This window comes from Elephantulus edwardii, unplaced genomic scaffold, assembly GCF_000299155.1.
Source record: "Elephantulus edwardii isolate Elephantulus edwardi_28Jun2011 unplaced genomic scaffold, EleEdw1.0 scaffold00403, whole genome shotgun sequence".
NCBI lineage: Eukaryota > Metazoa > Chordata > Mammalia > Macroscelidea > Macroscelididae > Elephantulus > Elephantulus edwardii.
The window spans coordinates 726,693-745,304 of NW_006400153.1; the positions used below are offsets into that span (position 1 = coordinate 726,693).

The 18,612-nt window shown below is 42.9% G+C and overlaps 1 protein-coding gene across 1 annotated transcript in view; it reads left to right on the forward strand.

Moving 5' to 3' along the window:
• Positions 1–4,925: 4,925 nt before the first annotated feature.
• Positions 4,926–18,612, forward strand: part of LOC102877386 (tetratricopeptide repeat protein 23-like) — a 204,662-nt gene continuing 190,975 nt past the window's right edge. The window contains exon 1 of the mRNA XM_006902390.1: positions 4,926–5,163. Coding sequence (XP_006902452.1) covers positions 4,926–5,163 — 238 coding nt within the window. The remainder of the gene's footprint in view (positions 5,164–18,612) is intronic.

Genomic DNA, 18,612 nt, shown 5'->3' on the forward strand with positions numbered 1-18,612 from the left:
GTCTTGTGACTCATAGCGACCCTATGTACAACAGCCCTAAACTCTGCTCTGTCCTGTGCCAATTGCTCTGTCTTGGACACACCCATCCCAATTACCCCAGTCACTGAATCAATCCACCTCATAGAGGGTCTTCCCCTCCTGCACCATCCCTTCACCCTCCCAAGCATGATGTCCCTCTCCAAGGACCGGTTCCTCCTTACAACATGTCCAAAGTATGTCAGATGAAGCCTCAGGATCCTTGCCTCCAAGGAGCAGCCTGGATTAACCCTCTCCAGGATGAATCTGTTTGTTTTCTTAGAAGTCCATGGTACACTCAATACTCTCCTCCAGCACCACAGCTCAAAGGCATCAATTCTCCTTCTATCCTGCTTGGTCATTGTCCAACTCTCTGACACATAACAAGTGATTGCAAAGACTATGGCCTGTATAAGACACACCTTAGTCTCCAGACACACACCGTTGCTCTTCAATACTTTAGAGAGGTCCCTAACAGCAGACTTAACCATCTAAGATATAAATATTCTATATTCTATTATATATTATAATATATAATATATACTATATTAGATATTAGATATAGATATGTTGTTTGTTATGTGGCATTGAGTTACTTGTGACTCATAGCGACACTATGTACAACAGCTCTAAACTCTGCTCTGTCCTGTGCCAATCTCATTGTCTTTGACACCCTCATCCAAATTGCCCCAGTCACCGAATCAATCCACCTCCCAGGGGGCCTTCCCCTCCTGCGTGTACCCTCCACCCTCCCAAGCATGATGTCACTCTCCAAGGGCAGGTCTCTCCTTACAACATGATCAAAGTTTGTCAGACAAAGTTTCAGAATCCTTGCCTCCAAGGAGCAGCCCGGTTTAAACCTTTCCAGGATGAATCTGTTTGTTTTCTTAGCAGTCCATGGTACCCTCAATAGTCTTCTCCAATACCAAAGCTCAAAAGCATCACTTCTCCTTCTATCCTCACTGGTCACTGTCCAGCTCTCTGATGCATAACAAGTGATTGCAAAGACTATGGCCTGTACCAGATGCACCTTAGTTTCCAGAGACACACCATTGCTCTTCAGGACTTTAGAGAGGCCCCTAACAGCAGAATTAACCATTGCAATATGTCTTTTAATTTCCTGGCTGCTGGTGCCAAGAGTGTTGATTGTGGAGCCAAGCAGACTAAAGCTGTGAACAATCTCAATCTCTTCACCATCCATCCGGATGCTGCCAACTGGCCCAATGGTGAGAATCTTTGTCTTCTTGACATTGAGCCTCAATCCATATTGAAGGCTGCAGTCCTTGACCCTCTGCAGCACATGCTTCAGGTCCTCCTCAGTTTCAGCAAGCAGAGTTGTGTCATCTGCATAACGCAGATTGTTGATAGATCTTCCACCAATCCTGATGCCGCATTTCTCCACATAACTCATCACAAATCGGATAATTTGTTCTGCATACAGGTTGAAAAGGTATGGAGACAGGACACATCCCTAGTGTATGCCCTTCCCAATTTTGAACCATGCAGTGTTTCCTTGCCCTTTTCTGACAACTGCCTCTTGGTTCAAGTATAAGTTTCGTATTAGCATGATCAAGTGTTCTTATATTCCCATTCTTCTCAGAGTCAGCCACGATTTGTTATGATCCACACAGTCAAACGCCTTTGCATAATCAATGAAGCACAGATAGACATTCTTCGGGTACTCTCTGCTTTCAGCCAAGATCCACCTAACATTACTACAATATCCCTAGTGCCACAATCCTTTCTAAGCTCAGCCTGGACTTTTGGCAGTTCTCTGCTGAAGTGCTGTTCCAGTCGTTTTTGGATAATCTTCAGCAGAATCTTTCTTGCATGGAAATAAATGAGATTGTTCTATAGTTTCCACACTCTGTTGGGTCACCTTTCTCTGGAATGGGAACAAATAATAGATCTCTTCCAGTCAGTTGGCCAAGTGCTGCTTCTCCAGATTTCTTGGCACAACTTGGTGAGCATGTCCAGGGAAGCATCCATTAGCTGAAATATGTCAATTTGTATATCATCTATTTCTGGGGCCTTATTTTTTCCATTTCCTTCAAAGCAGCCTGAACTTCTTGCTTCATCACCATAGGCTCTTGCTCATATATTGTTTCATTAAATTCTTCTGTGTCTGCCAATTCCTTTCCATACAGTGACTCAGTTTATTTTTTCCATCTTCTTTTGATACCTCCTGGATCATCCTTATGTATCATATAAATACATAATATATGTTTATAGAGAATATATATAATGTGTATTTTAATGTGTGCTTCAAATGTATATAAAGTGAAGTTACTGGTTCAAATGTCTATAGAAACCAGGTAGGTGGCATATTGCCTTGACTTAGAGGCATATTTTTGGAAGCATGTCTGAAATTGAAATATGGGTTGTAGTTGGTAGTGTTTTGTACACAGTGGTATATAAAATAGTGTGATACAAATGGTGTGAGTATAAATGGTTAGCTTGCTCATGCTGCTAACCAAAAGTTTAGAAGTTTGAGTCCACCCAAACGTGTCATAGAAGAAATGCTTCAGATCTTCCTCTAAAATATTAGCCATTGAAAACTTAATAAACACTTCTACCTTGACAACGTGTAGGCTTTCCTTGAGTTTGAATCAATGACAGCTAGCTTGGATTTCCCCCCCCCATATAACAAATGATGTTTAAGTTTACATAAAATTCAAGAAATTAATGACACAGGACAAGAATGAGCAAAATTGTGACCCCATATACTGGCCTAGGGAGGTCTTTTGGCATACTGCCAAATCCAAAGGTACAAACTTATAGAAGGTGAAAGATGGGTAATTTCTTCTCATGTGATTTACTGCCTCCGAAAACCCATTGGAGAATCCTGACTCAGTGATACTTAACAATCACAACATATTGTCCTTTCTCTTCAAAGAGTGGTATGGGCAAAGAGAATGATTCTTTCACACTACAAATAAGCAACAACACAGGGGTCTCAACAAATGACTGACCCTTAATTGCTTGCATAGCCAGGGGCTGGTAGGGAGTGGGAGTGAGTGGTGGACTAGAGGGTGCACCTGGTCTTTGTGGGTAGTTGCCCCTCTTCCTCACCAAGTGCTCTTGTAATGATGTAGGCTCACCTGTTAACAGGTTTTCTGAATTTTCAAGACAAACCAGAAATCTAGATCTGAATGTGGAACATAAAGTTTTAAAATAATGACTTGTAGTTGTTGTTATGTGTTGTTGAGTCACCTGTAACTCCTAGCAACCCTATGTACAGCAGCTCTGAAGACTGCCCTATCTCACTGACTTTGACACACCAACCCCTATTACCACAGTTACTGTAATGACTACTTAAAAAAACTTACAAAACACATGTGCAAGCTAGATCCAGCCTCTAAGTGCTGAATCAATTATACCCTCTATTTAAGACTATAATATTAAGAGGCAGCACAAAACAAACCACATATTGCAATTAAATCAAGAAAATCAAGAAAAAGAAAAATGAAAATCAGTCCAGTATGACACTAGGCCCAGAAACCCGTAAATACTATAACACTTACTTATGTAACTTTTAAAAAATTTTTTAAAAAAATTGTTGTGTACCATCAGATTGAATCTGACTGGCACAGGAGGAAATTGCCTGTCCTTCTCTAGTGGGGCATCTGCTAGATTCAAACTGTGCACCTTTGGGATTGCAGTGTAGCTTCTTGCCACTAGGTCATGAGAGCTCCCTACTTAGGTAGCTTTTAAAATTTCACTTCTGAGGTCCAAGATGGCGGCAGAGGTAGAGACAACGTGGTGAGCTGTGGGAGCAGCGGACCACTTGGAAAAGGGCCATTATGACCCTCTACAGACTTCTGTTTATTAATAATTGGATAGTTAATCAGTTGATGACTGGTATCAGTGAGGATTGAGGCTCAACAACAGGAATTCAAGGATTTCCAAGGAAGAATGGGTGAGTGCCGCAGCTCCCAACCCCCTCCCGCAGAGCCCGCACTGCACCTCACCGCAGCCGCAGCTCCATGAAGCTCCCACAGCCGGAACCTATGGAATCCCTCGCCCAGGATGGAGGGTGGGCACCGGGCCTCCCCAGGACTGGTGCGGTGGAGCTGCCACACTGCAGCAAAGTGTACTTGTTCCGAGGAGAATTCTTGGAACCAAGATGCCAGCAGCAGGGGAAGTGGGCGGACACTGGCGTACCACAGGAGATAAAGCTCAACCGCCAGCCGCCCTTGTGGGAGATGACATGCGGGAGATGGCTTGAGTTCGCTGGTCACCCACATGGAAGATGGCACTCACCCAGCTATGGTCTGCGTGGGGGATGGTGTGCGCCCGCCGGCTTCCCGCACACGGGATGGCGCGTGCCTGCCAGCCCCATGTGTGGGAGATGACACTTGGGAGGTGGCTCGCGCCCACCAGCCACCTGCGCGGAAGATGGCACGTGCCTGGCGGCCGCCCGCACAAAACAATGGCACATGCCCACCAGCCGCCCGCACACGAGGTGGCGCTAGCTCGCTGGTCGCCTGCAATGGGGAATGGCACACACCCGCCTGTCGCCCATGATGGCGCACGCCTACTGGCCACCCCGCACTGGGGGATGGTGCGCACCCGCTGGCTGCCTGTGCACGAGATGGCGCACGCATGCTAAGAGATGAAGTGTGCCCGCAGGCCGGCCGTGCTGAGGGATGGTGCACACCCACCCCCACCAGCTGCCTGCGCATGAGATGATACCCACCTGCTGAGAGATGAAACGCGCCTGCAGGTCACCCGTGCACGAGACGACGCACACCTGCCAGTCGTCGGTATGGGAGATGATACTTGGGAGATGGCTCACGCCCACCAGCCACCTGTGTGGAAGGTGGGACGCGCCTGTCGGCCGCCCACACAAAAAAATGGCGCACACCTGCCGAGAGATGATGTGAGCCCTCCAGTCACCTGCACGCGAGATGACATGTGCCCGCCAGCAGCCCCCGCTGGGGGATGACGCGCACCTACCCCCACCAGCTGCCCGTGCACAAGATGACGTGTGCCCGCCGAGAGAGGACACGCACTCGCAGGTCACCCACACACGAGATGATATGTGCCCGCCGGCTGCCCGCGTGGGAGATGACACGCAAGAGATGGCTAGCGCCTGCCAGTCACCTGTGCTGGGGGGATGGTGTGCGCCCACACAGAAGAGACAACGTGTGCCCTGCTGCCCGTGGGGGGGACATGTGCCCTACCACCTGCAGGTTTGGGTTTCCTTGGAAAACCAGAGAAGATGACTACCTATACAATGGATTGTTGAAAGTCACTGTGAGTTGTCTACTTGATGACACTTACAGTGGCAGCATGTCCAAGAGGACCAACGTCCTAAATGCACCACATATTTTGATCTGTTGAATGCTTCTGCCAAAAGATGTTTAGACCTGGGGGGAGCCTGTTCATAATTTTCAGGTTCCTTTTGCCATTTATAAAGGGGGAGAGAAGTGACACCTACTTCAAATTATAGTATGACCACTTATGGTGGGGGGTAACATGGTGGTGCTGGAATTAGAGATGCTGTCCCTGGCCACACACTCCTCGGTCAGGTGAGGGGACCAGATTAGTGTGGGGGCAAGTAGAAGGGAGTGTACCAGCCAGCCCATGGCGGGTGTTGCCCTGCTCGGGATGGGTTGTCTTTGGCCCTCAGCTCGGGGCAAGCCATCATGGCCCTCAGCCCGGGGCGGGCTGTCCTCGGCTCTCGGCCCGGGGCAGGCCGTCCTCGGCTCTTGGCCCGGGACAGGCTGTCTTTGGCCCTCGGCTCGGGGCGAGCCATCATGGCCCTCAGGGTGAGCCCCTCAGTCCCCAGATTAAGCCATCTGACCCCTGGGTAGGAAAAAAAATGCCTAGGGTATCCAGAGAATTTTATCTAGGCTACTTTCTGCCACCCTATCTAAACCTGAAAGCAACACCCCCCAAACCCCTCTATTTGTAACTCACAAGTTTGTTCTCTCTAGGTTTGCTCCCTTTCCTACAGGTAACCTTACCACTGAGTTTTACTTCAGACCTGACCCCAAACCCAGTGCCAGTGACAAAAAGGAAATACAACTGCCAGCTAAAGAAGCAAAGGAGGATGGAGCCTCTGGGTTCAACCAGCCATCCCCACTAGACCCACCTGGGAAAACACTTTGCAGTCCAGAGGGGAGCAAATGACAGGAAAATATCTTCTAACAGAACAAGAAGGCAAGCAGCCTTAACCCAAGATCACCAGTAAGGTGATAAAGTGTCCTCCCTTTCCCCCTTCACATCAATGCCCCTGTTCAACATGAAGAAGCCAGAGAATTGACATCCAGTTTCCAAATCAGTAAGACAGTTGATTTAACTACCATTGGAAAATGCTTGTCATTTTCCTGTGGCATCTGGTCCCCACTGGATAACTTTCATTTCCTTCACCTGCTCCCCCCACCAACCAATGTCTGCAGCTCTGCAACTGCATCCCTGCCCATCCTTACCCTTCTGCCCCCAACCCTCACTTCTTTGTACCACCAATTTGTTTTTTCCCAATAAAAATTAAAAAAAATTCATTTCTGTTCTAGTGGTGCTTAGGGAGCTATTCTGCTAGCCTGATGGTTTGAACCCACTGGCAGCTCCATGGAAGAAAGGGCAGTCACTTGCTGTGGGATTTGCAGCCTATCCAAAACCCAAAGAGCATCAGCTACAAGTGGCTTCCAACTCTAAAACAATGAGTGAGCTAGAGGAAAGCTACTTTAGATCGTAAGGTGGGAAGTAACAATGAGACTGTGCTAGGGTATAGGCAAGGCTTAGATGTTCAGCTTGAAGGATTGGCCTTTCACATATTCCAGGGCTCCCCAATACTCAGAATCTGTACAGAGCTTCTATTTCTTCTTCTTGGTTTGACCTCGGCCTTTTTCTTCCCCCTCTGTTTCACATTGTCATTCTGGGTTGCATTATGTTGGAAAGCAAAGCTATTTTCACCTTTCTTGTTGAACATTGTTTCTGGTGTCAATGGAAAGGCATGCATTGGATTATTAAGGGCTCATTGTTCTTCCTTGGAAACTGTATCTAGTCTATTTCAGCTCTTAACATCTAGTCTTCTGAAATTCTATTTACAAATAGACACAAACATTTTTACTTAAATTTTATCCCACAACTCACTGAAATCTAAATTAATTCAACTGGTTCCTGGACCATAAGTTGCTGGAAAGGTTGCAAATTCCTCTTTATCTCACTGTTTCTGGTCTTGGCTCTGCCATTACCATTCTTCTATACTGGGGCCAGTAAAATATTTTTGTAAACCATCAGATAGTAAATTTAGCTGACTTTTCATGGTCTCTGTCATAAGTAAACTCCACTCTTATAAAGTGAAGTTAGCTGTAGACAATATGCTTTAGGAGTCTGAGGATCAAAAAAGTTAGAATCGGTCTTGACTTGAAATTTTACACCCAAGTATCTCTTGTTATTGTTGTTAGGTGCTGTTGAATTGAGTACCACCCTTTGAAAAATAGATCTGAACACTATTCTATCCCATGCCATCTTCATAGTCTCTGACACACTCAAGCCCATTGCCACAGTCACTATGTCATCCCACATAGTAGAGGGTCTTCCTCTATTTTGCTGCCCCCTACCTTCCCAAGTATGCTGTCCCTCTCCAAGTAATAACCTCTCCTAGCAACATACCGAAAGTATATGAGATGAAGCTTCATCTTTGCCTCCAAGGAGCACTCTGGCTGCACATTTTCCAGGATGTATCTGTTTGCTTTGGCAGTCCGTGTAATCTTCAGTGCTCTTCTCTAACACCACAGTTCAATGACATCAATTCTTTTTCTGTCATCCTTAGTCATTGTCCAGCTCTCAGATGCATAGCAAGTTACTAAAAAGACCATGACCTGAATCAGACGCACTTTAGTCCTCAAACTGACATCATTACTCCTCAATAATTTTGAAAGGTCCCTGACTGCAGACCTTCCCAGTGCAATCTGTCTCCTGATGTCCAGACTGGATCCAAGTAAAATGCAGTTTAGACAGTCTCAATCTTTTCTCCACCCATCTTGATGTTGCCTACTGGGCCAGTGTTACAGTAATTTTTCCCCTCCAATAATCCCATTTCCTTCCCTTTCCATAATGTATAATTACAATACCACATTCACTCATTAGCTTGTAGTGTATCTCACTATTTGAGTTCCATCCTCAGAATCTTTTGCTGTGCTTAAGCCCACTGTTATAGTAACTCTGCCCATCCATCTCATTGAGTATCTTCCTCTCATTTTGCTAACTGTGTGTTTCCAGGCAGGATGTTATTTTTTTTCCAGGCTTTATTCCTACTTATAACAAGCTCAAAGCACCCTGGAAGCTCTTCTTCTAATACAAGTCTCTTTGTTCTTTTGGCTGTCCATGGTATACTCAATAATCTTCACCTTTGACTCAAAGGCAACAATTCTTTGATCTTTCTTATTCATTGTACAACTTTCACATGCATTGAAGCAAATGAAAATACCCTTGCCTAGTGTTTAAATTGCCATATTTGTACATTATCAACTTAAAGCCGTTTTTGTCAGCACACCAGAGTTTGCTACGAGATGTTTTCAGAAACACAGGTAACATAATTTTATTTTAAGATAAAATGGTTATTTTCTCAAAATATGAACTACAGAAAGTATAATGTGATGTAATTTACTTGGATGGTGAGTCACAGTTAAAAACAGTTGCAAAGCATGGCTCAAATTTAGTATTTCCTAAGGTAGACGATGTTCACAATACTTAAAATACTATTAAATGGAGCATAGACAAACTTTTTTGCATTAATATTAATGTTTAATTTTAATGTTGTTGTTGTTGTTAGGTGCCTTTAGGAAAAATGGAATTAACCAAGCAAATTCATGATGAGCACAGGTGGCTTAGTGGTTGGGAGTTGTGCTGCCAACCCAAATGTACATGGTTCAAATCTACCACCTGTTCCATGAGAGGAGGATGGACAGTTTCCTCCCATGTAATTTACTGCGTACATATGGAAACTCTCTAGATGAATGGCTCTGGAGTCAGTTCCAGCTCGACAGTAAACAACAATAACAAGACTGAGGCAAGAGCTGTATTAAAAGTTCCAGAAAATGTCAGCTGGGTGGACTTAGATTATCTGAAGTGTGAAAATCAGTGATCATGGGTAATGGTGGTCAGTTGCCACCACTGGACTCTGAATCATGGTGACCCCATGCATGACAGATTAACACATTGCCTAGTCTCAGGCTGTCTTCAAGATCATATCATTATACTGTCATGTTGTTGTTGTTATGTGCCGTCGAGTCATTTGCGACTCATAGCGACCCTATGTACAACAACCCTAAACCCTGCTCTATCCTGTGCCAATCGCACTGCCTCTGACACACCCATCCCGGTTACCCCAGTCACTGAATCAATCCATCTCATAGAGGGTCTTCCCCTCTTGTGCCGTCCCTCCACCCTCCCAAGCATGATGTCCCTCTCCAAGGACCTGTCCCTCCTTGCAACAAGCCCAGAGTATGTCAGACGAAGCCCCAGAATCCTTGCCTCCAATGAGTAGCTTGGTATAACCATCTCCAGATTGAATCTGTCTGTTTACTTTGGAGTCCAGGGTACATTCAATACTCTTCTCCAGCACCACAGCTCAAAGGCATCAATCCTCCTTCTGTCCTCCCTAGTCATTGTCCAACTCTCTGATGCATAACAAGTGATTGCAAAAACCATGGCCTGTATCAGGCGTACCTTAGTCTCCAGAGAGACACCGTTGCTCCTGAGTAGTTTAGAGAGGTCCCTAACCGCAGACTTTCCCATCGCAATACGTTTTCTTATTTCCTGGCTGCTGGTGCCAAGAGTGTTGACCATGAAGCCAAGCAAACTGAAGCTGTGAACAATCTCAATTTCTTCACCATCCATCCTGATGCTTCCAGCTGGCCCAGTGGTGAGAATCTTTGTCTTCTTGACATTGAGCCTCAGTCCATACTGAAGGCTCCAGTCTTTGACCCTCTGCAGCAAGTACATGAGGGCCTCCTCGGTTTCAGCAAGCAGGGTTGTGTCATCTGCATAACACAGATTGTTAATAGATCTTCCACCAATCCTGATGCCACACTTCTCCTCATAGAGCCCAGCCTCCCGGATAATCTGCTCTGCATACAGGTTGAAAAGGTATGAAGACAGGACACATCCCTGGCGTACACCTTTCCCAATTTTGAACCATGCAGCGTTACCCTGCTCTGTTCTGATGACTGCCTCCTGGTCCAAGTATAGGTTTTGCATTAGCACAATTAAATGTTCTGGGATTCCCATTCTTCTCAGAGTCAGCCACAGTTTGTTATGATCCACACAGTCAAACGCCTTTGCATAATCAATGAAACACAGATAGACATTCTTCTGGTATTTCCTGCTTTCAGCTAAGATCCATCTAACATCAGCTACAATATCCCTAGAACCATGACCCCTTCTAAACCCAGCCTGGACTTCTGGCAATTCTCTGCTGTTGTGCTTCTCCAGTCGTTTTTGGATAATCTTCAGTAGAATCTTGCTTGCATGTGATGTTCTGTCATTTCCACACTCTGTTGGGTCACCCTTGTTTGGAATGGGAACAAATATAGATCTCTTCCAGTCAGTTGGCCAAGTGGTGGTTCTCTATATTTCTTGGCACAACTTGGTGAGCACATCCAGGGCAGCATCTGTTAGCTGAAATACATCCATTTTCATAGTCCACAGCATTTTCATTGGCTATATTATGGAATTGAAGCCTGCTATGAAGGACTTAGCAAAAAATAAGGCCCCAGGAATTGATGGAATATCAATTGACATATTTAAAAAAACCAGATGCTGTCCTGGACGTGCTCACCAGGTTGTGCAAAGAAATCTAGAGGATAATTATCTGGCCAGCTGACTGGAAGAAATCTTTATTTGTTCCCATTCCAAAAAGAAGGTGATCTGACGCAGTGTGGAAATTATCGTACAGTATCACTCATATCACACGCACGCAAAATCCTGCTGAAGATTATTAAAAAAAAAATACTGGAATAGCACATTGTCAGAGAACTGCCAAAAGTAAAAGCTGGGTTTAGAAAAGGTTGTGGCACTAGTGACTTTATTGCCAGTGTCAGAAGGATGTTGTCAGAAAGCAGAGAGTACCAGAGGGATGTCTATCTGTGTTTCATTGACTATACAAAGGCATTTGACTGTGTGAATTATAACAAATTGTGGCTAATCTTGAGAAGAATGGGAATCCCAGAACACTTGTTTATGCATATACAAAACCTATACTCAGGCCAGGAATCAGTCCTCAGGACAGAGCAAGGAAATAATTCATGTTTCAAAATCAGGAAAAGAGTGTGTCAGGGATGCATCCTGTCTCCATATTTTTTCAATCTATATGCAGAACAGATCTTTCAGGAGGCTGGGCTTTATGAGGAGGAGTGTACTATCAGGAGTGGAGGAAGACATATCAATAATCTAAGTCATACAGATGATACAACCTTACTTGCAGAAACTAAGGAGGACCTGAAGTTCTTGCTGCAGAAAGTGAAGGACTGTAGTCTTTAATATGGATTGAAGCTCAACATCAAGAAGATAATTATCTCACCACTGGGCCAATTGGAAGCACCAGGATAGATGGAGAAGAAATTGAGGTTGTTAACAGTTATAGCTTGCTTGGGTCCACAATCAACACTCTTGGCACAAGCAGTCAGGAAATCAAAAGATGAATTGCACTAGGAAAAAATCTGCTTTTAAGGACTTCTCCAGATTACTGAAAAGCAATGATGTCAGTCTAGAGGGTAAGGTGCACCTAATCCAGTCCATGGTCTTTGCAATTACTTGCTATGCATCAAAGAGCTAGACAATGACTAAGAATGACAGAAGAAGAATCTATACTTTTCAGTTATGGAGCTGAAGAAGAGTCTTGAACACACCATGGACCTCCAAGAAAACAAATAAGTCCATCTTGGAGAGGGTGAAAACAAGTTTCTCCTTGGATGCAAGGATTTTGAAGCTCTGCCTCACATACTTTGGTCATATGGCAAGGAGGGACAGATCTTTGGAGAAGGAAATCATGCACAGAAGGGTGGAGGGACAGTGCAGGGGAGGAAGACACCAGATGAGATAGATTGATTCAGTAACTGGGGCACTGAGGGTAGGAGTGTCGGAGTCAGTGAGACTGGCTCAGAATAGGCCAGGCTTCAGAGCTGTTGTACATAGGGTCACTATGAGTGTTGGGTGACTTGACGGCACACAACAACAGCAAAAAGAACAAATTTCAGAAGTAGATTGCTAAGCTTTTCTTCCTCATTTGTCTTAGTCTGGAGACTCTTTTTAAACATTCTTAGCATAAGAAACCCTTACAGTGTTTTTTTAATTACCAGCAGCCTAGTTCCTAGCCTACAGTATGATAAAGTACAAGCAAGTCTCATGTTTTCATTTTTCTCTTTCCTGATAAAAAGCCTCATGACTCACTCCTGTGTGCCAGCTGAAGGAAATCTAATGTTTAGTCTGAAATTGGTGCCTTCAAAATCTGGCTTCTCACGTCACTTTTCTTCTGTATTTAGGTATTCCAAATAATGCTCAAGAAATAATCTTGAGATTAATCTGTAAGAGTTAATAAACCCCAAACCAAATCTACTACCATTGATTCTGACTCAGAATTGAACTTGCGCATGAATTTCATACTACTTTGGGTACTATAAACCTTGCTCAACAACATATGATCAAGAGCCTGTGGTGATGAAAAAGGGAGTTCAAACTGCTCTGAAGGAATTGGCAAAGAACAAGGCCCCAGAAATTGATGGCATTCCAATTGACATATTTCAACAAACAGATTCTGCCCTGGATGCACACACCAGGTTGTCCCAAGAAATCTGAAGGACAACCAACTAGCCAACTGACTGGAAGAGATCGATATTTTTTCCCAATCCAAAGAAAGGTGACCTGACAGGATGCAGAAATTATTGAACAGCATCATTAATATCACATGCAAACAAGATTCTGGTGAAGATTGTAAAAAAATGGCTGAAATAGCACATCAACAGAGAATTGCCCAAAGTACAGGCTGAGTTTAGAAGAGGCCATAGTACTAGGGATATTATAGCTAATGTTAGATGGATCTTGACTGAAAGCAGGAAATACCAGAAGAATGTCTATCAGTGTTTCATTGACTGTCAAAGGCATTTGACTGTGTGGATCACAACAAATTGGCTGAAGAATGGGAAATCCAGAACACTTGATTTTGCTATGTGAAATTTACACTTGGACCAGGAGGTAGTTGTCAGAACAGAGCAAGGAAATACTACATGGTTCAAAACTGGGAAGGGTGTACTCCAGGGGTGTGTCCTGTCTCCATATTTTTTCTTCTTTTTTTAAAAAATTAATTTTAATGAACATTTACAAAGATTTTGGATTTCCATTCATTCATTGTTGCACTTTTCTCACTGCCCCCCCTCCCAAGTTCACTCTTCTTTTTGAAAAGTAAAAGAAAAATTCCTTCATTGGTATACAATCCCCACACCCCCCAGCCCCACCCCCTGCCCCGAGTGCATTCCACTAGGCAACCTTCATACCAGACTCTTATGGTAACCATAATACCCTATCATATGTTATTTTTAACCTGTTCTCTCCCTCATCTGTTTCAATGTAGTATACATAATTTATCTAATTTTTCTCAGTCTTGTCCCAACTCTGATGTCAGTCCCATTCTACAACAGGGGCACTATGCAGTATTTGTCCTTTTGTGACTGAGATATTTCACTCAGCTTAATGTCCTCCAGAGTCACCCATTTTGAATAATATTGCATGAGTTCCTTGTTTTTCAATGCAGTGTAGTATTCCATTGCGTGAATATACCACAGCTTCCCTATTCAATCATTTGCTAATGGGCACTTAGGTTGTTTCCAGCTGCTTGCTATTGTCAATAAAGCCGCTATAAACATGGGTGTGCATATATCTATTAGATGGCTGTTATGATCTCTTTAGGGTATATTCCCAGTAGTGAACTTGCTGGGTCAAATGGTATCTCTATTTGCAACTTTTTGAGAAAGTGCCATACTGCTTTCCACCGGGGTTGCACCATTTTACACTCCCACCAACAGTGAATCAGGGTTCCAGTTTCTCCACAACCTCGCCAGCTTTTGTTGCTTCCTGTTCTGTTAAATTTTGGTATTCTTACTGGGGTGAGATGATATCTCATAGTTGTTTTGATTGGCATCTCTCTTAGAGCTAGGGATTCTGAACATTTCTTCATGCGCGTATTTGCCATCTGGATGTCCTCTTTGGTGAAGTGGCTGCTCATATCCTGTGCCCATTTTTCAATTGGATCATTTACCTTTATCTTGTTGTGGTGCTCAGCTGGATTTCTCTACAGTGACAAAGAGAATACAGAGCTGGAGCTAAGAAAAACAATACCCTTCACAATAGCTAATCATAAGATTAAATACTTGGGAGTAAATATAACCAGAAACACAAAAAATCTATTTAAAGAAAATTACAAAACATTGCTACAAGAAACAAAAAGAGACCTGGAGAAGTGGAAGAATATCCCTTGCTCATGGATAGGAAGACTCAATATTGCGAAAATGGCAATACTACTGAAGGCAATTTACATGTTCAATGCAATCCCAATAAAAATACCAATCCCATTCTTCAAGGAGATGGAAAAAGTTATCTCTGGTTTCATTTGGAATGGAAAGAAGCCCTGAATAAGCAAAGCACTCCTCAAAAACAGAAAAAAGGTAGGAGGCATCTCACTCTCTGATTTCAAATCCTACTACACTGCCGTGGTGGTTAAGACAGCATGGTACTGGTACAATGACAGACACATAGATCAATGGAATAGAATTGAGAGCCCAGAAATCAGCCCATCTACCTATGGTTAACTGAATTTTGACAAGGAGATGAAATCAGTTAAGTGGGGAAATGACAGACTTTTAAACAAATGGTGTTGGCAAGATTGCTAAAATATCTGCAAGAAGACTCAAGCAAGATCCACACTTCACTCCATATACAAAAACCAACTCAAGGTGCATCATGGACGTAGGACTAAAACCAAGAACTATAAACTTCATTAAAGAAAAGCTGGGAAGAACTCTAGTCCTAATCCACAATATGACCAGTCTTCCAAGTATCCTGAAAAACCTACAACCAGGAGAAGATAAGATAGATGAATGGGACCTTCTAAGAATCAAATCCATATGCACATCCAAAACCTTCCCCAACAGGGTGAAAAGGGAGGCCACAGACTGGGAAAAAGTACTTTGTAATGACATGTCAGATAAAGGACTTATATCTAGAATTTATAAAATACTCCATACCTTTTCAATCTATATGCAGAACACATTATCCAGGAGACTGGGCTCTGTGAGGAGGAATATGTTATCAAGATTGGAGGAAGACAACACAACAACCTGCATTATGAAGATGACACAACCCTGCTTGCTGAAACTGAGGTGTACCTGGTGATTGCTGCAGAAGGTCAAGGACTGCAGCCTTCAATGTGGACTGAAGCTCAACATCAAGAAAACAGACTCTAACCACTAGGCCAATTGGCAGCATCATGATAGATGTTGAAGAGATGGAGATTGTTAACAGCTTCAGTTTGCTTGGCTTCACAATCAACACTCTTGGTACCAGCATCCAGGAAATTAAAAGATGAATTGCATTGGGAAAGTCTGCTGGCAGAGCCCACTCCAAAGTACTGTAGAGCAACAATGTCAGGCTGGGGACTAAGGTGTGCCTGATCCAGGTTATAGTCTTTGTAATTACTTGCTATGCATCAAAAATCTGGACAATAACAGGGATGATAGAAGAATTGATGTCTTTGAGTTGTGGTGTTGAAGAAGCATATTGAACAGACCATGGACTGCTAAGAGAACAAAAATTTATGCCCTGGAGAGAGTGATATTGAGCTGCTCCTTGAACACAAGGATTCTGAAGCTTCATCTGACATACTTTGAACATGTTGTAAGGAGGGACCGGTCCTTGGAGAGGGATGTCATGCTTGGGAGGGTGAAGGAACAGTGCAAGAGAGGAAGACTCTTGTGGAGATGAATTGATTCAGTGTCTGGGGTAATAGATGTAGATATGTCAGAGACAATAAAGTTGATTCAGGATAGAGCAGGGTTTAGAGCTATTGTACATAGGGTCGCTATGAGTTGCAGACAATTCAATGACACATAACAACAACATATTTAGATCTATACTCCAACATTACACCTCAAAGGCATTGATTATTTTATCATCCTTATTCCCTGGCAAATTTTAGATTCATAAGAAGTAACTGAAAATACTTTTGAATCAAGTGTGCTTTCTACTTCTTATCCCACTTTCCACCCTCACTTCCCACCATGGAAAGACTCAGAGTTACTTAATCAGGCTGCTATTATTCCATTCTGTTTCTGGAGCCAGATGCTCTGAGTGTCCCTCCCAGAACCTACTGACTAGGCCCCTTATGGTTTGTAATCTGCTCCTAGGTGAGAAGAAATACCTACTACCACTAGGAGGTGCCTGTCCCCAGGACTGGCCTGTGCTAGTCATCATCTTTAACCACACAGATCAGTCTAGTCTCTTTGCTAGTCATCATCTTTAACCACACAGATCAGTCTAGTCTCTTTCCTCTGAAGCCAGCAAAAACTCTGTCCCTGGTTGGGTGCCCTGCTTCTTGACACATTCTGATCACATTCCATAGCATGGATATTTGTTTTCTGCTGTTTGTGTGTGCGCTTGTTTTATGGAGCTCTTGTGTCCTAGTGGTGTGCTTGTTTTATGGTTTTCTCATGGGCACAGCACTTACCTGTCAGTTTGCTTATTGGGAGGATGACTTGCATGTTGCTGCATATTTTATAGTGTGTGTGTGTGTATATCTGTCTGTCTATCTATCTAATCATCTATCTATATTTTGTCTATAATTTACTCTTATGTACATTATTTTTATATATTTATATGTTTATATCATATATATGTATATATATAGAGAGAGTTTTTTTATAGTTTACTCTTTTCAGTTCAAAACTTATCTGCCAATCTGCTGTACTAAGGTGGCTTGCAGACTGCTGTGACGGTGGAAGCTAATTTCACGGTGTTTCAGATGGGCAGGTTTCTATAAAGCTTCTAGGCTAAGACCAAGAAGCAGGATTGGCTATCCACTTTTGAAATAACAGATCTTTGAAAAACCTTTTGGACAACAGAGGAGCATTGTTAGACATAGTACTGGAAGTAGAGCTTTTCAGGCTGGAAGACACTAAAAAGTAAGGAGAAAAAAACTTGTAATCATAGAATGTACAAAGTATAGATGTAGAAAAACTGGAAATTAGCAAAAATGAAATGGAACATGTGAAGATTGACATCCCAGAATCGAATGAGCAGAGGTGGACTGGTATTGACACTTTGAATAAAATTCAAAGGATGGTGTTGTGTTCCTAATCCAAAAGAACATTACAAACTCTATCCTGAGTAATAGGATACTATCCATATGTCTACAAGGAAAACCTATTAATACAACTATTATTAAAATATAAACACCAGCAACTAATTTCAAATATGAAGAAATTGACCACTTTTACCAACTTCTGCATTATGAAATGGATGTTGTTTCTCTTAAGTGCTGTCGAGTCGTAGATGACTCATAGCAACCCTATGATTGAAAGACCTGAACACTTGTATAACTTTCATCATTTCTCTAAGTTCATAGAGTTTCTGGAGGCAAGCTATTTCTAAAATGGATTCCACTCCTGCTTCCAAGCTTGTTTTAATTGGGAAGCTCCACCAAACACTGTCCACCAAAGATAACCATTATCACATTTGACACATCAGTGTCACAGTGTTTAGCATTACAGCAACCATTATTTAGCTCTGTACAGCAAATGGACAGACCAGTGCTATACCACTTAGAAGAATGGTTGACCAAAACCAATTAAAACCAGGCCTGAGGGCCACAGATTAAAATCACCCACCTTTGGCTTAGTAGCATAACTTTCTGTCCACTAGCCCAACAGAGCTCTCTCTATGTTTTTAAGTGCCATCGGGTCATAGACGACTCATAGCGACCCTATCAACGAAAGACCTGAACACTTGTAGAACTTTCATCATTTCTCCACATTCATAGAGTTTCCAGAGTCAAGCTATTTAAGATTCTTTAATAATAATTGATGACTAGAGTGAAAAACTGGACCAAGAAGGAGGACTGGTAGTTTGAAAATAGGACTTGGTAACAGAAATGAGACTGGAAATAGAATGATTGAGCTTTTTATTCTTTGTAAGTATCTTTACTGGAAAAAGAAAAACCATATTCAGTGACTATACACAAAAACCTTACTTAAACAAGAATCAAATTGACCACATCTGTGAAAAGAATCAATGGAGAAGCTCAATAACAGCAGTCAAAACAATGCCAGGGACTACGATCACTCACTTATATGCAAGTTCAAATTGAAGTTGAAGAAAATGAAAACAAGTCCTCAAGAACCAAAAAATGACCATGAGCTTATGCCACATAAATTTATATATCCATCCCACCTGAATTTCAGAATCATCTCAGGAACAGGTTTGAGGCCTTGAACACTAATGAGCGAAAACCAGATGAGTTGTGGGAGGATGTCAAATGTATCATCCAGGAAGAGTGCAAATGGTCATTACAAAGACAGAAAAGGAAGAAAACACCAAAAT